General features: G+C 38.6%; 1 protein-coding gene across 18 annotated transcripts in view; it reads left to right on the forward strand.

Annotated features, from left to right (window-relative positions):
• EIF4G3 (eukaryotic translation initiation factor 4 gamma 3) overlaps positions 1–19,364 on the forward strand; it is a 311,606-nt gene that overhangs the window by 243,332 nt on the left and 48,910 nt on the right. For all 18 annotated transcript variants that reach the window (XM_059690920.1, XM_059690914.1, XM_059690919.1 and 15 more), the window contains 2 exons: positions 3,109–3,279; positions 7,545–7,742. In XM_059690920.1, coding sequence (XP_059546903.1) covers positions 3,109–3,279; positions 7,545–7,742 — 369 coding nt within the window. The remainder of the gene's footprint in view (positions 1–3,108; positions 3,280–7,544; positions 7,743–19,364) is intronic.

Below are 19,364 nucleotides of genomic sequence, written 5' to 3' on the forward strand. Positions count from 1 at the left end.
TTCGACCGTGTCCAGCTCCCATCGCTGGCTCCACCCCTACTTCCTGCTATCACTGGCCAGGGCGGAAAAGGCGCCTGATTCTCCGATCATGGCTGGGGGGCAGGGCAAAGGCGGCCCCAGGGCCGCCTTTGCCCTGCCCCCCAGCTCTTAGCTCCCCCTTGGATTTCCGATCACTGTCAGTGGCAGGGGGCTTCTTCCTGCTTTCCCTTTCGCCTCCCTGCATTGTGCCTACATATGCAAATTAACCGCCATCTTGTTGGCAGTTAACTGCCAATCTTAGTTGGCAGTTAACTGCCAATCATAGTTGGCAGTTAATTTGCATATAGCCCTGATTAGCCAATGAAAAGGGTATCGTCGTACGCCAGTTACCATTTTTCTCTTTTATTAGTGTAGATATGTTGAAGAACTCTATACAGTTGGATAAATATTTGTGAACAGTATATTAATTCTATCTAGAGATAGAAACATAATTTTAAAATTTGTCTTGGGCACTTGCCATGGGTTTTAATTTTAACTTTTTTTATCCTGGACTAACAGCTTTTCAAAACTTTTTTTCCTTTGAAACATTGTTGTTACCTATTTAGTAATATAGCTCATACCTCTATGCTGCTCCTTTGAAATTCACATATGTGTTTTGAGGCAAGTAAAGAGATGTGGCATAAGTTACTTTCTAGATTCAAATCCCAAGGCATATTATTGATGCTTACAGTATTTTTTGGAAATGGACAGTTTCTGACTTTATCTAAACATGATTAAAATTGTATCTCTTGCCCTAACCGGTTTGGTTCAGTGGATGGAGCATCGGCCTGCCGACTGAAAGGACCCAGGTTCGATTCCGGTCAAGGGCATGTACCTTGGTTGCGGGCACATCCCCAGTGGGGAGTGTGCAGGAGGCAGCTGATTGATGTTTCTCTCTCATCGATGTTTCTAACTCTCTATCCGTCTCCCTTCCTCTCTGTAAAAAATCAATAAAATATATATTTTTTTAAATTGTATCTCTAAATCATGCTTTTGTGATTTTTATATAACTTTTCATTACACCCAGAAAACCTTGTCCTTGACAATTTTTATGAGTAAATGCATGGATTAAATTAAATGTCTCGTGATGTGATAGTATATTTGAACTTTATCCAAGCATTGAAAAAGAGATTAACCCTAGTGCATTAACACTAGAATATAACCTAAATTATAAAACCATACAGAATTTGGTTCACTGCATTTTGTTAATAGAACTCTTTTTTTCTGGGCTATCATATCAGTTTCCATAATAAATGTTATAGTAGTACTTACCTGGTTTAGCAACTGTTTCCTGTCAATAATTTTTTAGTCTGAAGATCTTCTTTAGTAATCTTTTGTTATACCATGCCTGTTGCCTCTAGGTTTATCTGACCTTAGTTTTTTTAATGTTTACCAAATATTCTGAGATCATATCATTAGTACTGAGTTCTTGGCTGGATATATTAGACAAATTGGCGTATATTGCCTAGAAATTCTAACTTTTCATTCTGATACTTTCCCCCCCCCCCCCCCCCCCCAGAGAAAAAGGGAGAGGGAGCAAGAGATAGAAATATCAATGATGAGAGAGAATCATTGTTTGGCTGCCTCCTGCACGCCCCACACTGGGGATCGAACCCACAACCTGAACATGTGCCCTGACTAGGAATCGAACCTTGACCTCCTGATTCATAGTTCAGTGCTCAACTACTCAGCCATGCCAGCTGGACCTGATACATTCTTTTTTTTTTTTTAATATATTTTATTGATTTTTTACAGAGAGGAAGGGAGAGAGATAGAGAGTTAGAAACATTGATGAGAGAGAAACATCGATCAGCTGCCTCCTGCACATCTCCCACTGGGGATATGCCCGCAACCCAGGTACATGCCCCTGACCGGAATCGAACCTGGGACCTTTCAGTCTGCAGGCCGACGCTCTATCCACTGAGCCAAACCGGTTTCGGCTATTCTTGATACTGCCATTTCTAATTAGGGCAAATGGTGAAATATAAGAGTAATTCTGAGAATGAGTGATGTTTAAAGAATTTTAAGCTTCTCAGTTTAGGCCTCAGACCATGCCTCTCTTAGAAACTGTCTTTTTATAGAAAGCATGACATTTAAGTTACTACTTCCTTTCATGAAGCTTTATATGAATTCAAAAGGGCAGTATTGAGGTATTAAGTGAGATATTCTTATCTACATGTGCTATGTTCAGGTTTTTTCTTCCCTCTTGAAATCTAATGGCAATATTTACTCAGCATTTAGAGAATGCTATATTAGAAAATGTAAAGGCTCTCATTGTACAATAGATCTGATAGGAGCATGGCTTACTATCAACCCAAATATTTAATGTTGCAAAATTATTTCCAAGCATTTGATGTAGCATATACATATATATATGTGTGTGTGTGTGTTTCTAAAAATCATTATTGTTGAAAGTATTACATATGCCAGCATATATTGGTTTTAACAGAATGAGTATAGTGGGACTCTAGGAGGAACAAAGATAGGAAAACATTTTTTTCAGGGAGCAAGTTTAGTTTGATCTTATTAATGATATAAGAAAGGCTTATTTTAATAATTCTGGCTCAGCAAATTTAAAGGGGATCCATTAACATCTGCAGTGAAGTTGGGTGTCTTTGCTATAGAGAATTTCATGATAAGGTTGTATTTGCATTTCACACTGGAAGTTTAGAAACCCAGTTTTTGAAGCAGGTTTTTAACTGACTATTACTGCATGTGAATTTTTGTAGTTATTCAAAGTGACCAGTTCCAAGTTACAACTAGTAAAAAATAGAGCTTCAGTTAAGGGTAGTCTTTTTCGGTGAGGAACAATAGCTTTATCGAGAATAATTTTACTTCACTTTATTTCATTTATGACTTCAGGATCTAAAATTGTAGTGGTGGAGAACATTACATTGATACTGTTGTGAGCCCTCCTCTCCGTACCCCCATTGCCCCCAAGAAAAAGATCACATCTAAATTGAGTGCCTAATACTCACCTTTGCATCTAGAAGTGTTTGTGTGATCAGCAGGCTTGACTTGAGCAGCACAGCAGAGACAGTAAATTGTAAGTACTCTGTGTAGATATAATAAAGACTATTCTTGTCCTAGTTATTGAATGTTGGACCACGGAGATCTCAACCTGGCCAGAGAAGAGAGCCCAGGAAGATCATAACAGTCCCTGTGAAAGAGGACGTGCACCTGAAAAAGGCAGAGAATGCCTGGAAGCCCACTCAGAAACGCGACGGCCAAGCTGAGGATCCCGAGAACAGTAAAACCCAGGTGGGAGCAGAAGCACGTCCTGCCATTGTTTTGGAATTAGAATAATACTGTTTTAGCTCGTCCTCTTGCCCTATTAATATATTTAGAGATCTTAGTTTAAGATTTTTATAATTTTTTCCTATTATAAGGTAAGCATTATTTTAAAAGCCATTTGGATACAACCATTTTCTCTTGAAATTGCTTTGTGTGTGCTTTTCAAGACAGACACTGTATCTCAGGGGTTCATCAATCATAGAATTCTATCATTCAGGCCTAGATCCAGTTTTGAATTTATTAAAAATGTGGTTTTAGTTTCTTGGTGTTTACTCTGTACTAGTCTAGCTAGTTAATAAATTGTTTTATATCTTCTTGTCAGACCTTCATTTCTAATAAGTTAATATTAAGAAACCCATCTTGTTATAGAGTCTTTTGGAATAAAATTGAATTATTTTTATTTTTCCGTGCATACCTTGTCGTCATAAGTCCTTAGAGTAAATTGAAGAATTCCTGTAATCCACACAGATTTTTTTGTATGTCAAATAATACAAAGCCTGGTCCATCTTTTGCTGTATGCACAATGCAAGTTTCTATCCCTGGGTTACCTCTACTATCTCCTTTGGATGTTTTTGTGCTTCTAGGTGCCAAAACTAGAGTTTTGAACTTTACACCTGTACCAGATCCAGGCGTCCCATAGTGACTCTTCGGTGTCTTGATTCCTTATATACCTTTCCTCTCATCACCAACAGTTTAGTATAGCAGTCAAAAGCCCAGCTTTGGAAACAGAAGCAAGTTCTGTTAGGCTGGTCTTAATTTCAACTGTGAAATGGAGATAACAACATTACCTACCTTATAGGGCCATTGTGAAGATTAAATGAAGTAATATAAAGAACTTAGCATAGTTCCTGGAGCTCAGATAGGTACTTAGTGTAATGATGTTCCTGGGATCAGAGATGTGCCTTATAAATCTTGATTTTGATTCAACACCAACAGAGAACATCATACATAGTAGGTACTCGGTAAATACTTGTTAATCAAATAAACTAATCAACAAAGTTGTTCAGAGAAAGTGAGGGCTAAGATGAACTGATTCATCACTGTGGTCATCCCTGTTTGGCTGCTTACCTTTGTTCATCTTTCTAGTGATTACCCCAGACACTTGTCTCTTAAGTACATGCATCCTTTTTCAGATTCATTGACATCAACTACCTAACCTCCCCTTCATTTCTTCTCAACAGTTTGTTTTCAATACCTTCTACATCCCTCCCTGAAGTTCCCTTGTGAAATGCTTAATGATAAGGAGCCTACATCACTTACAAAAGCTAGGTAAAATGCCTGCTGGTTCTTTAGTATTGAAGATGTCTTGTTTTAGTATTTAAGGCACTCGTATTACTGCCTTACTTCATTTGATTCTTCAAACTGATGAAGAAGGGAATAGATATTGTCTCTTTTTTTCAAATGAGGAAAAGTGAAGTTTTGAGAGATTGTTACCCAGTGTTGTGATTACTGAATAGTTCATTTGTCTTGACTTGTAATCTGCCTCCCTTTACTCTGTTAACAGAGTTCTCCCCATTATTAATTTTTATTTCAGAAACATTAGAATAGTTATTATTAGGTATCATTAATTAGTTTTCTTTAGTGAATAAGTAAATTCATTAGATAATAAACAGACTTCTTTTTTAGGGCCAATACAGCCTTATTTTTCTTGACACATTTTCTAAATAAGGAACATCTTTGCTTCATTCCCTCTCTTTTGTAGAATTTTTATTCTTCTCGGCATAGGTATACCCCATGTTAAACTGATGCTTCTGCTAATTGTTATTCTGTGTCTTTTTTGTTAAAACAGTGGTTTTATTATTGCCTCCCCTTTCAGAAAACTCTTTCATTCCTACCACTATATTATTTCAGTACCATTTGTTGAAAAGACTATTTGTTCTCCATTGAATTTCCTTTACACCTTTATTGAAAATTAAATCAGTTCATTATATGTGTATGAATCTATTTCTAGACTTTTCGTTCTGTTCCAATGATCTTTGTGTCTGTCCTCTGGCCAATACTATACTGTCTTTGTATAATAGGTTTATGTAATAAGTATAGAAATCAGGTTGTCTGAATCCTTGAACTTTATATTTTTACAAACTGTTTAGGGTATTCTCTTTATTTTTGTCTTTCCATACAAATTGTAATCAGCTTCTTGATTTATACAAAAACAACAACATAGCACAACTCTACTAGGAATTTTAAACTGATTGTGTTAAATCTGTAAGTTACTTTGAAGAAACAATTCAGTTCTGGACTAAGTTCACAGAAAAAAATCTCTTGATTGTCAAACCAAACTTCAGTTTTCAAACTGACTACCTTTTCAAGCTGATACCTCAGCATGACAAAAAACATCTCTCAGGCAACGAACAAAGGAGAGATTGCTTTTGTTGTTGGCAAAATCAACAATCAACACTTAGCAAATTTTAAAACATAAAGAGGCCATTAAGAATTGGCCAAGGGAGTGAAAGAAAAAATGATCACAGACAATTGAAGAGGTAGAAAAACTGTTGTTGATTTGAATAAACGAAAAGCAATTAGTCAGTAACAGCCATTTCTGAGGCAGTGATGTATGAACAAGCAAAGATGCTACATGCTGACCTGAAAGACATCCCTGGCCCAAATGCTAAAAGTGATTCATTTAAGGCTAGTAGGGAATGGTTCAATACATTTAAGAAAAGAAGTGTTTAAACAGTACATTAGACGTACTGTACATAAGATATGTGCTGTATATAAGAAAGGGAATCATTTGGAGGTCTGGAACAGGTTAATTCAATTTACATTATTTGTAATGGGGGGAAAAGATTAGTTTTTTTAACAAATTTCTTCTCAAACAGCCTTCCAGAATGAATTAAGTTCGGGAACCGTGCTTCCACTGTACTTAGGTCCTTTTTGGTTTCTTTCATCAGCGAACTCTAGTTTTCATCATATAGTTTCTATGGATATTTTGTTAGATTATTAAATTTTTAATGGTATTTGATGCTGTTATAAATGGTGCTTTTTAAAAATGTAATTTCGGGGATTGTCAAGGGTGGGGGGAAAAAGGGACACATATGTAATACCCTTTGTAAGACTGTAAGCAATAAAATAAAATAATAAAATAAATAAAATAATAAAATAAAATAACAGATCCAGAGACAGAGAAGCATTGATCAGATGCTCAAACCTCAGAAGGAAGCTTTGGGAGGGTGGGGAGAAAGGGGAGAAATCAACCAAAGGACTTGTATGCATGCATATAAGCATAACCAATGGACACAGACACCAGGGGCTGTGAGGGCACGAGCATTGTGGGGGGGGGATGAAGGAATATGGACATATAAAAAATAAAAATAAAAAAAAATAAAAATGTAATTTCTAGTTTATTGCTAATATATAGAAATATAATTGATATTTATCTATTGACTTGTATTCTCTACAACCTTTCTAGACTCATTAATTCTAGTATCTCTTTTTGTAGATGCCTTGTGATTATGTAGACAGTGATACCAATTGTGAAGAGAGAGTTTTACTTCTTCCTTTACAATTTGTGTGGGTTGTAGTTCTCTTTTTTTTGTTGCACCATCTAGGACTTCCATTATGATTTTGAATAGAAATTATGAGAATGGACATTTTTGTCTTGTTCTCAATGTTAGTGGGAAAGCATTCATTTTTTTCACCATTAAGTAAGGTTATAGATGCCCTTTTTTTCTAGTTAAGGAAGTTCTCTTCTATTTTTAATTTAATAAGAGTTTCTACAACATCATTTTAAAAGTTTCCACCCTAGTATTCTATACTATAATTTATATTATACCATAATTTAGACAAATCCCTATTTTAGGACATTTTTTACTTACTATACAGGGTATTGACAGAAATTATTTTGGCTAAAATCTTTTTTTTTAACCTATCTTTAATAATGAATGGATTTCTAAAAGTATAATTACTTGTTCAAAAGGGCATATCACAGTTTTTAAACTTTTAGCACACATTGACAAATTGCCCTTAGAAATGTACCAGATGATACTCCCACCAGTGAAATGTGAATATACCATATCAGTTCCTAGAATTCTCATCAGTAGTGAAAATGATGTGCTATACGATTTTTTACTGTTTATTAAAATAGGTGGATTTAATTTTTACGATGCTTGCACAATCCTTGTCAGTAATTTGGGAAGTTGAACTTATATATTACAAACAATATTAATTCTTACAGAAAGCATCATATTATCACAGTTACTATAATGCTCTTTTTCTGTGTTTGATCCTTCTAGGAACTTTTTAGAAAAGTTCGAAGTATCTTAAATAAGTTGACACCACAGATGTTCAACCAACTGATGAAGCAGGTGTCAGGACTTACTGTTGACACAGAGGAGCGGCTGAAAGGAGTCATTGACCTGGTCTTTGAGAAGGCTATTGATGAACCCAGCTTCTCCGTGGCTTACGCAAACATGTGTCGATGTCTAGTAACGGTAAGAAGAGAGGAAGGAGTAAAACCAGAAATCTTCAAGAGGTATATTCTCCCCTCACTACACATTCTTCCCAGAAGTGTCATTGGGGCAACGTAAAGGGGAGAATATATTTTTAGCACTTACTATTATAATCTCCAATGGTATAAAAAGAATCTTTAATACAATGCATACTCACCTCTGGAGGGGTTATGGAGACTAGACTGATACAGACACATTTGGTCCCATCCAGTATGAGGAAGATTGAATATGGTTTAAATTAGTAATGTAAAATTCTAGTTAAGAGCAAGCAATTTTTCCTGGGGTATCATTTTATAGAAATACAGCAAATGCTTTCATTCACATTGATTTAAATTCAAAACTGAAAAATTTGTTGGTTCTAATTCTAGCCTCAGTGAAAATGATAGGATAATTGTAGTCATAAATGGTTCAAAACTGATCATTTCATCTCTCAGAAACTATTAGATTTCTTTCTCTTTACATTGTTCACAGCCATTTAATCTTCACAGCCTGTCAAATCTAGGGCAAGACAAAATGGGAGACCAAAGAACTTCTGGTTAGTGTTCATTGTCCTCAATTCTGCAGTCATAAATCTGCCATGTACCGTCTGTGTTTTCTCTGTTACCAAGGTACTTGTGTCAGAAATGTTTGTCCTTTAACATTTGAGTTGTGTTTTTTTTCTTAATTATCACAATTCATTGTCATCATGCCTTGCTATGAAAGTGCAAAACTCTGTCATTCGACCAGTATTTTAAGTACCTGTATCAAAGGTAGGTGAGTCTGTTGGTACTTTGAAAAGTTGCATTTTCTGTCTTAGAGAAACTTCAAATCCATATTGGAAGAAACAGACAGCATTAACAAGGAAAAAAAATCACTTAAAAGGTATTTTGTGATACTGCAGTATATTAATGCCTAAATGGATGGTTTAGACCAGCAATTTTCAACCTTTTCCATCTCATGGTACACATAAACCAATTACTAAAATTCCTTGGCACACCAAAAAATACATTATAGTGTTTACCAGTCTGACAAAAATAGGTATAATTTTGATTTATTCACATTGTATGGCTATTTTTGTGTTGGCCGTTGTCATTGTATTATTTGGCAATCTAAGGGAAAAGAGGTCAGTCCCTTAACCAAATAGCCAGGTCTTGCATGTTTTAAAAATTCTAGTGGCACACCGGTTGAAAATCGATGATTTAGACTGCAAAATCAAATTGGAAAAAAAAGAAATCACTATCTGGATGAGAGAGTGACAAACTTTTATGAAGCAAGTAGGTTTGAGTTAGGCCTGGGATGATGGGGAGTTCAAGTATAGAGAAAGAATAGCGTATTCCAGGCAGGTTCAAGTTTGAGGCAGCAAGCATGACCTAATGATTACAAAACTGTTCTGGAGTCTCACAGTTCTAGGTTTAAAATTTTAATTTCTCCTCTGCCACTTGCTAACTTTATAACCTTAGAATCTATATATAGATAAAGAGCCAGAGTCCCTAATGACCAAAGGCTCAACCAAACACCAGAAGTCAGTGCTGGATTGCCGTGGTGACCCAGCACTGACTGCTGAGGGGGCTGCGGATCAGGCCCTGAGAGAGGCTTGCAGAGAGAAAGGCAGGGTCTGATCCGCAGCCTGTGTGGCAGCTGTTGATCAGCTGTTGCCTCTCTCTTTCTCTCCCGGCTTCCCCAGCAGCCATGCCTCTGTTTCTCTCCTGGCCACCACAGAGGCTGCTAATCAGCCCCACCTCTTTGATCCGGCCCAGAGATAGGCCCGGAGACACTGACTGGCATAGAAATGGACCAATCAGAACCTAATCTGGGTGAAGTGCCAGGAGCCAATGGCTGCCTAGGAGGCAGAGTTTTTGACACTGACTGGCATAGAAACCGACCAATCAGAACCTAATATGGATGAACTGAAGCAGAACCTAAGGTGGGGACTGAGGAGGAGTTTTAAGGGCAACAGCTGTTTGGTGTAAGGTGTAAGAAAGCAGTTCAATTTTTTAATGACCGCTTTGACAGTATAGTGCATATGGCTGGCTATCAGTCCAGATATAGGGATTTATAGGTTTTTCTCTGCCAAGAGCATCTCCTCCTGCTGAAAAAGGCATTTCTCCCCCCACCCGCACCCCCGCATTTAAGCAATCCTATCTTACATAATCTATACTAATAAAAGGGTAATATGCTAATTAGAACAGGTCGACCAGCCATCTTCCAGACGTCTGACTTCCTTCTGGACAAAGCCATGGTGGTGGGGGCCAAGGCAGAGGCCGTTAGGGCCAATCAGGCTGGCAGGAGAGGCCAGTTGGGGGCAAGATCAGGCCAGCAGGGGAGGGCAGTTGGGGCGAGATCAGGCCAGCAGGGGAGGGCTGTTGGGGGCAAGATCAGGCTGGCAGGGGAGGGCAGTTAGGGGTGATGAAGCAGGCAGAGGCAGTTAGGGGCAAACAGGCCAGCAGGGGAGGGCAGTTGGGGGTAATCAGGCCAGCAGGGGAGCAGTTAAGCGTCGATCAGGCTGGCAGGGGAGTGGTTAGGGGGTGATCAGGCTGGCTGACAGAAGCGGTTAGGGGCAATCAGGCAGGCAAGCAAGCAAGCGGTTGGGAACCAGCAGTCCCGGAGTGTGAGAGGGATGTCCCAGATTAGAGAGGGTACAAGCTGGGCTAAGGGACACACACACACACACACTGCACGAATTTCGTGCACCTGGCCTCTAGTAGTTACATAATTTCTTTAAGCCTCATTTTTAATCCATAAAATAAGATTAATTCATATAATGAAAAAACTAAAGTGAGATTGTATATGTAAAGTTCCTAGCTCAGGTAAGCCTCCCTCCCCTCCAAGACGATCAATGTAAATATATGTGTCCACAGTTTTCTTTATCGTTATAAAATCTGTTGGGTGCCTCAGTGGGTTGGAGCATCATCCTGTGCACCAAAAAGGTTCAGTTTCGCCCTAGCCAGTTTGGCTCACTGGATAGAGCGTTGGCCTGGGGACTGAAGAGTCCCAGATTTGATTCTGGTCAAGGGCATGTACCTTGGTTGCAGGCACATCCCCAGTAGGGGGTGTGCAGGAGGCAGCTGATCGATGCTTCTCTCTCATCGATGTTTCTAATTCTCTATCCCTCTCCCTTCCTCTCTGTAAAAAATCAATAAAATATATTATTTTTAAAAAAGGTTCAGTTTCTAGTCATCAGTCGATTGAATTTTCTCTCTCCCTCCACCCCCCCAAAATCAATTTTTAAAAATACATATCCTTGGATGGGGATTTTTAAAAATCATATAAAAACATACACATATGTATAAAGAGGGTTTATTTTGTTTGAATTATATACATTGTTTTTCAGTTTGCTTTCCTAATATCTTTTGGGCATCTCCCCAGGTCTTTACAGATAGATTTTACTCAGACTATTTTTGTAATTGCATAATATTTTATAATATGTATATACCATAAATTTTCCAACGATTGTTTTCTCCTCTCACCTTCCATCTTCCTTCCATTATGCTGTTTCTAGAGTTTGGTTTTGGGGGTTTTTGTAACCACATGCAGTGCTGCAATAACTAAGTATATTTAATCTTATACACTGGATTTTAAATTTCCCCATACACCAAAGGATATATGTTTTTTGTTGTTGGTTGTTTTTAATATGTTTTTTATTTTCAGAGAGGAAGGGGAAGAGAGAGAGAGATAGAAACATCAATGATGAGAGAGAATCATTAATCAGCCTTCTCAGACACACGCCCCACCGGGGATCAAGCCCACAGCCTGGGTGTGTGCCCTGACCAGGAATCCAACCGTGACCTTCTGATTCATAGGTTGATGCTCAACCACTGAGCAATGCTGGCTGGCCAAAGGATATATGGTTTTTTGTTGTTGGGTTTTTTTGTGTTTTTTTAATATACTTTATTGATTTTTTACAGAGAGGAAGGGAGAGGGATAGAGAGTTAGAAACATCGATGAGAGAGAAACATCGATCAGCTGCCTCCTGCACACCTCCTACTGGGGATGTGCCCGCAACCCAGGTACATGCCCTTGACCAGAATCAAACCTGGGACCTCTCGGTCCGTAGGCCGACACTCTATCCACTGAGCCAAAGCGGTTAGGGCAGGATATATGTTTTTAAACTCTTTGTTTTTAAAGTTTAATAGACATTCACACTGCTTAGGAAAAGAAAAATGTCTTATTTGTAGCTTTTGTCAAATTTAATGATGTAAATATTCTCTTCATGACTGATTTTAAGCTACCAACTATTGTCAGTTAACTCACAGAATTCCTGTTGAACAATTTGTCTCATGCACTAGTATGAGCCAGCTGTAGCATACCACTGTAGCAGGCATACAGAGAAGTGTGCAGAGCAGTAGTGTACAGCTCAGTGAATGTCAGCAAAGTAAACACACCTCCCGCCCTGCTCAATAAATATAGAACTGTACCTTTCCCTCTTTCTTTAAGGCAGCGGCTCTCCACCTGGGGGTCGCGATCCCTTTGGGGGTCGAACGACCCTTTCACAGGGGTCGCCTAAGACCATCGGAAAACACATATAATTACATATTGTTTTTGTGATTAATCACTATGCTTTCATTATGTTCAATTTGTAACAATGAAAATATATCCTGCATATCAGATATTTACATTACGATTCATATCGGTAGCAAAATGACAGTTATGAAGTAGCAACAAAAATAATTTTATGGTTGGGGGTCACCACAGCATGAGGAACTGTATTAAAGGGTCGCGGCATTAGGAAGGTTGAGAACCACTGCTTTAAGGGAACTACTGTCCTTATTGTCCTACTTCCCTACCTTAAAGATAACTAGTGGAGCTAATGTACTTTTGAAATACTGGGGCCTGAGATAAAAGGATGGCAGTGGGCTCCTAATACTTGCCAAATAAAAAAATCAAACCATCGCAGGAGTAATGAAAATCTAAATATCAACAGCTAATCTTTTAGGAGGAAATTGAGAAGACTATCGTCATGAACTTTGAGAGGAAAAAAATTCCTTCAGCAAGATTCAAGATAATAAAGGGGAACATATCAAATTTGAATATTAAAATTCAAATCCTTGGAGTAGCAAATGATATCATAAATAAAAGGATGACGCCATAGATTGGGATTATCTATTTGGAATACATGTAGTAACAAAATGTTAGAATCTAGAATTAAGGAGGAAAAGAAAACAAACAGCTCAATTTAAAAATGGGCAATTCATAGAAATGAAAATCCATTGGCAGATAAACTTAAAAAAAGATACTCGTTACTCTTTATTAAGAAAATAACAGAAATGTTGATGAAGATAAATACAGTCACTTGTCACTTTGGAGAGTAAATTGGACAATAATATCAAAGATGTTTATATACTATTCCCCAGCAATTTCATTTCAGAGAAATTCCCCAGATATGCACAAGCAGTGATATATAAGAATCTTTATGTATTGGTTTTAATAGGGAGTAATAAGAAAGAAATGAAATAAGCCTAAATATGACAATAACAGCATACCACAATTTATTTGGTCAGTGAATCTAAATTGCAATATGTATTTATACACACAGCAGTTAAAATTAATGAAGTAATACTAAATGTATCATCATAGATCAAACGTAAAAAATAGTACTGAATAACCTGACACCATTTAATAAAGTTTTATAATATGCAAAATAAAACTGTTGTTAATACATATATAATAAAAGTATATAAATTGGAAACACTAGAATTCATATTTAAGTTAAGAGAGAAAAGGAAGTAGGATTAAGGGTAAGTACACAGGGATGAGTATTATGTCTTCTGCTATTGACAGGTTAGGTAATTCAGACCACTTTTCCATGGATATTAGAAAAGCTAGTCACAATATTTAAACAAATCTTAAAGGCTTCAGAGAACTAGAAGACAATAAAGATTTATTAAGGCTAAGATCCTAGAAAAGGTGGAAGTCCAAAGAAAAGTGAAACATTTGGTAAAACTCCCCCCTAAAAGAATCAACTAAAAGTCTTGAACATCTTGTTTTTCATGATTTATTGGACTAAGGAGAAAAAAGTTGTGACCAAGGTCTACCAAAATGAGTGTTGGAAGAGGCTCTGACAAATCCTCCTGTACTTTAGGTTGGGATACTAAAGGACCACTTACTTGGAACAAGGGTGAACCAGAAATGTACCTCTTCTCAGAGTGACTGTAGTTCAACATCAAATCATTTCAGTCCTTGAGTTTGGATTACAGTTGATCCTTGAACAAGTGCATCGATTGAGGCACTGAGCTACCACATAGTCAAAAATCCATGTATAACTGTTGACTTCCCAAAAACTTAACTAATAGTACTGTTGATTAGAAGTCTTACTGATAACATAAACAGTTTGTATGTTGTATGTGTTATATACTGTATTGTTATAATAAAGTAGGCTAGAGAAAAGATGATCATAACAAAAATTCATTTACAGTCCTGTACTGTATTTAACAATATCGTAAGTTTATGTCCTTTGTTTAGGATAAGTCATCTGTCAGTACCTAAATCAGCATTGTCTTATATGCTTACAAAACACTGTAGATGATATGTGTATTCCTATATAGACCAGTGGTCGCCAAGGTCCGTGAGGTCCAAAAGGTTGGTGACCTCTGGTTTAAGGAAACCTTTGGAGCAGTGGTCACCAACTGGTGGTCCAAGGACCACTGGGGGTCTGTGAGGTCCAAAAAGTTGGCGACCTCTGCTATAGACCACAGGCACTGTTTTGGGGTGTTATGTTTTGTTTTTATGATCATTATTAGTTTAAGAAATAATACCTACCTGTGGACTGAGAGAAATTGAAGACAGTAGAATAAAGAATTAAGCTATTACCTGGTAGAGGTGCTCTTTTCCTACCAATTGTATTCATTAAGTTATTTCAGTAAATTCATGTCATCATCAATGTGTTCCACAGGTTACATTGCAAGGCCTTTGGCCTGATTCATAGTTGTAAAATTTAGACCTAAGCCACTTGCCATGGACTGTCAGTGTTGGCCATTTGAAATAATGGAATCTAGTTAGTCATATATTATGATCATGAGTAGTAGCAGTAGTAGTAGTAGTAAGAGTAAGGAATAGTACTTGTAACTTATTTAATCCTTACAACCATTCTATTATTTCTATTTCACAACTTTCTCTGAAATTTACCAAATTACCTAAATAGGGATTTAATATTTATAGAAGTTTTGAACATTAAATACTAGAACCTTAGCTTAAACAATGTCCTAGGTCAGTGGTTCTCAACCAGGAGTGGTTTTGTTCTCCAGGGGATATTGGGCAATGTCTAGAGACATTTTTGGTTAAGGTTACTGGCATCTTAGTGGGTAAAGGCCCAGGTTGTTTCTAAACATCCTTTTAGTGCATGTGATAGCCCCCTATGACAATGAATTATCCAACCCAGAATATCAGTAGAGTCTAGGTTGGGAAACCCTGGCTTAGATTGTTGAGATTTTTAAGAGTTAGGGGAATGCTTGTTCTTACTGTTTAAAGCAGTTTTTAAACCTTTTTTCCTACCTCCACACCATTCCTGTGGATCACACACCTCCATTTAAAACTTTGCAGTGATTATCTAAGTGAGGACTTAAGAATATAGTCCTTTTGTGTCAGTTTCCCATCACTTCTTAAAGAGTAGGCTTTTAAGAAAGGAATTCTTTAGATAGACAAGGAAATTGATATGATAGTGTTCCCTTCCCCAAGTTGCTCTGTAAACACCATAGTTACACACACACACACACACACACACACACACACACACACACACATCCTATATAATAAAAGGCTAATAATGCAAACAGACCGAATGGTGGAACAACCGCTCGCTATTACATGCGCTGACCACCAGGGGGTGTGCGCAGAACATGGCGGGTGTCAGCCATGGCGGGATGGTGGAGCAGGTGAGCGGGGGCACCAGACCAAGGTGGGGCACCAGTTGCTGTCATCGGGGCGAGCCTCTGGTGGTTACTGAAAATTCTTTGCTCCCACATGCATGGTCCTGCGTGGCGTTCGCACCCACTGCCAGCACTGGCCCTACTCTCACCCACAGCCAGCACCGGAGCCCCACTCGCACCGCTGCCGGCACCCAGCGCCGGTCCTGATTGCTCGGCACCATCAAAGGGTGCAAGCGGTGGCTGCCAGCCCCATTTGCCCCTGGGAGCTTCTCTACTTCCCCCTGCTCCTGAGGGGCAATTGGGGCAGCAGCCACCACTCACATCCACTGACAGTGCTGACCCCACTTGTACCCGCTGCTGGCGCTGGCCCCAATCACTCCGTGCCGTCAGCGGGTGCAAGCAGGGTACAGCGGGTGCAAGCGGGTGTTGTCACTGTCAGTGCATGGGAATTGCGGCAGTGGGACTGAGGCTGCCAACAGAGAGGGGACCAGGAGCCATGGCAGGAGGGGCCAGGCGGGGGCGCGGAGGATGAGCCAAGACCCACCCCTGTGCCCACCTCAGCCTCACAGCCCACAGTTCTTTCAAGGTACATGAATCCGTTCACTGGGTCCCTAGTTTATACATATACACAGCTACCTGCCTCTACCACATGCTAAGTGAAACCTCTGGTACATAGGCTTCTGGGCATCATAAGAGAGTAAACCATGGTTCTTGATGTACTACTGCTCCTTCTACTAGTTAAACTTGGAATGACTGAAGAGACCTACAAGCCCTCACAAAGTGTAAAGCATTTAACCAGAATTCAGTACTTTTCTTAGAAGGACGTCTGAATCAAGTAGCAAATGGAGAAGATGGACGAGAAAAAATGTCCTGTATCTAAATCTGTACTTAAATAAAAGTTTAATTGGATGATTGGTAACGTTAAATTGTTGTGCTTTGTTTTAATCATAATTTAAGTTAAAATCCCCATCTCAGAACTCATTAGAATGTAAGCTACTAGGCGTAGGGAATTTTTTTTTTTCACTGCTGAATTCTTAGTGCCCAGAATGGTTTCTGGCACATAATAGACCCTCAGACATTTTGTGCATGGGTAAATGCATGAATGAAAGAAAAACTAACAGTTTGAGATGATTTTATACCCTAAGACTATAATTTTGTTACATTTATCTCTGCTGTGTCAGGCATGCACACGTCAGCTATAAAGAATGGCACTCGACGTAGATTTTTGAGCATTCTATGTTCTATTATACCAGATAATGTTGCCACTTTTTACGTGTTTTAACACAAGCTGTGAAAAGAATGGCAGGACTGAGCATAGCAAGCGACGCGAAGAATAAGGAAGCCACAATTAGATCTCATCAGAAATAAAGCCTGGAATTACAGACAGGAAACACTGGCTTTGGGCAACAGCAAGTGGCTGGAGTCAGCTGGAGGAGAAGGGATGTGCAACTCGCTTGACGGAAGATGAAGAATGCTTTGAAGAAAAGCTTGCTGAGAAACAGCTTAGCCTTTCATAATTAGCCCACGCCTTTTTGAATCTTGTCGGCATCCCTCAGTACTATATACCACTGTGCCACTTCAGATGTATCTAGTAGAGATGTATTTTGATAAATGTGTTCAAAGCACAGATGGAATATGTTATGTTCAGTTTTAGCAGGTGATTTGCTAAGATCAGGACATAACCACTGGTGGAGGATAGTATTGTCACCATGGACCCATGAGTTATATTGGACAATTGGTTTATTCCTGTTTATATCACATTCTAGATTTAGCATGGATGTGCCACTGGTTTATATTATATTAGTCACTCCAAATACTTTACCTCAGACCAGAACATGCTACTGAGCCACAGTGTTACCATTAGCATCTTTATGTATTGAGACAGCATTGAAAGTCTTATTCATGCTAAGCAAGTCCAAGAGTGGCTTTCTATTTTCTACTCTCCTATTGATTGCCATAATTAACACACAGCTGACAGCTCTTAATGATTCTCTGGGAGTTATCCTTATAGGGATAAGAAATATCCATCAACACTAACACATATATCAGGAGCACAGGTCTTGTTGCTTAAAGAAAATGACTGCCGGTTGCAGACCACTCATATTCAAGATTGCCGGCTGACCAGTATGTGGACGGGTCTCAACACAATATGAGATGATGCACTGTTAGTTTACAGTGTAATATGATGTCACACTGGTAGTTTACTGCTGAGTGAAAGTGAAAAGGTAGGTGCTCCCCGGAAAATCTAGCTTACCAAGCAGCCTTACTAAAATACAGGTACTTCCCGACTTCCTCCCTGAGAAGCCATCTGTCCAACAGCCCATTTGAAACATCTTAGTTTTAATCATGGACTATAGTTAAATGAAAACTAAAGATGTCTGGAGATCTTTTTCTAACCATTGCACATCACCTTTCATTTTTTTTCTATTAGCCATGGGCACATTTGCAAGCATCTACCTTGCCCGCTGCTACGGGCTAAATGTTTGTGTCGTCCCCCAAAAACGTTCATATAGTACCCCCATGATGGGATTAGTGCCTTTATAAAAAGAGGAAGACACTAGAGCTTCCTTTTCATCACATGAGGATACTGCAGAAGGCAGCTGTCTGCAAACCAGGAAGAAGGCTCTCACCAAGAACCAAATCTGTCTGCACCTTGATCTTGGATTTCCAGCCTCCAGAACTGTGAGAAACAAATACCTGTTGTTTAAGCCACCAGTCTGTGGTATTGTTACAGTAGCTTTAGCAGAGTAAGACACCCACTCTTCAAGTTCTCTTCTAGCCAGTTTCATTGGGTCTGCTGACCCGTCAATGCCCAGGGACAACACATGCTAACTTAATACTGTCATCATCCTGTTGTATTTATAATAAAAAAATTATCATGCATCACTATTCTAAGAGGATATGTTCTCATTGGCCTGTTCCCTATTTCCCTGTTAACCATCCCCGGAGGACATTAAGATCATGTTCCAAAACAAGTCTTTAGAGGATTGTGTAGCTAGGTGTTCCATTATGAGATATACAAACATGCAGAGCTGTGCACATTCTGCCAGTTGTTCAGTTTTAGTACTTCCATATGAATATACCTAAAAAGCTTATGCACAATTCCATGCTCTTTAGGTCCTACACATGTGAAATGTGCCATGGCCTTTCTTTGAGAATAGCAGATACTCGTTTATCTTGCCTTTTGTGGCTCTCTCCCCAGTGGCTTTGTGAGCGTGGTTATACACTTTCTTTGGTGTCTGTATTACAATATAGGTTACTCTTAATTTTTAATCACAAACTTTTGTCAAATACAGCTTCAATTTTTTAACTATAGTTATACTTGTTTATTGGACTCCATGTGCCAGCCACTACTATTTGCTTTACTTAGACCATTTCATTTCATCCTTCCAACTGTCCTAAGAGATAGGTGTTATCCTCATTTTTAGAAAGAAACAGGTTTGATGAAGCTAAGTAACTTGGTCAAAGTCACATAACAGCTGGAACTGTTGTTTTTCCCTCTCTCCCTCCTACTCTCTCTCTTTCTCTCTCTTTCCCTCTCCCTTTCTCTCTCTAAAATCAGTAGGAAATGTATCCTCAGGTGAGGATTAAAAATAATCTTTAAAAAATAATAAATAAAGTAGCATATTGGATATAACTGCTGATTTTTAGAGCCATTTTAGTTTGTTCTGGAACCTAACATGTTGGTTCTCTATTGTGTACCACCTTGCTCGTGAATGTGCCTCTTGGTTCTCTTTTGTGTCGCGTTGTATATTCTGAGTCC

The sequence above is a fragment of the Myotis daubentonii genome, chromosome 3 (genome assembly GCF_963259705.1).
Source record: "Myotis daubentonii chromosome 3, mMyoDau2.1, whole genome shotgun sequence".
In the NCBI taxonomy this organism is placed as follows: domain Eukaryota; kingdom Metazoa; phylum Chordata; class Mammalia; order Chiroptera; family Vespertilionidae; genus Myotis; species Myotis daubentonii.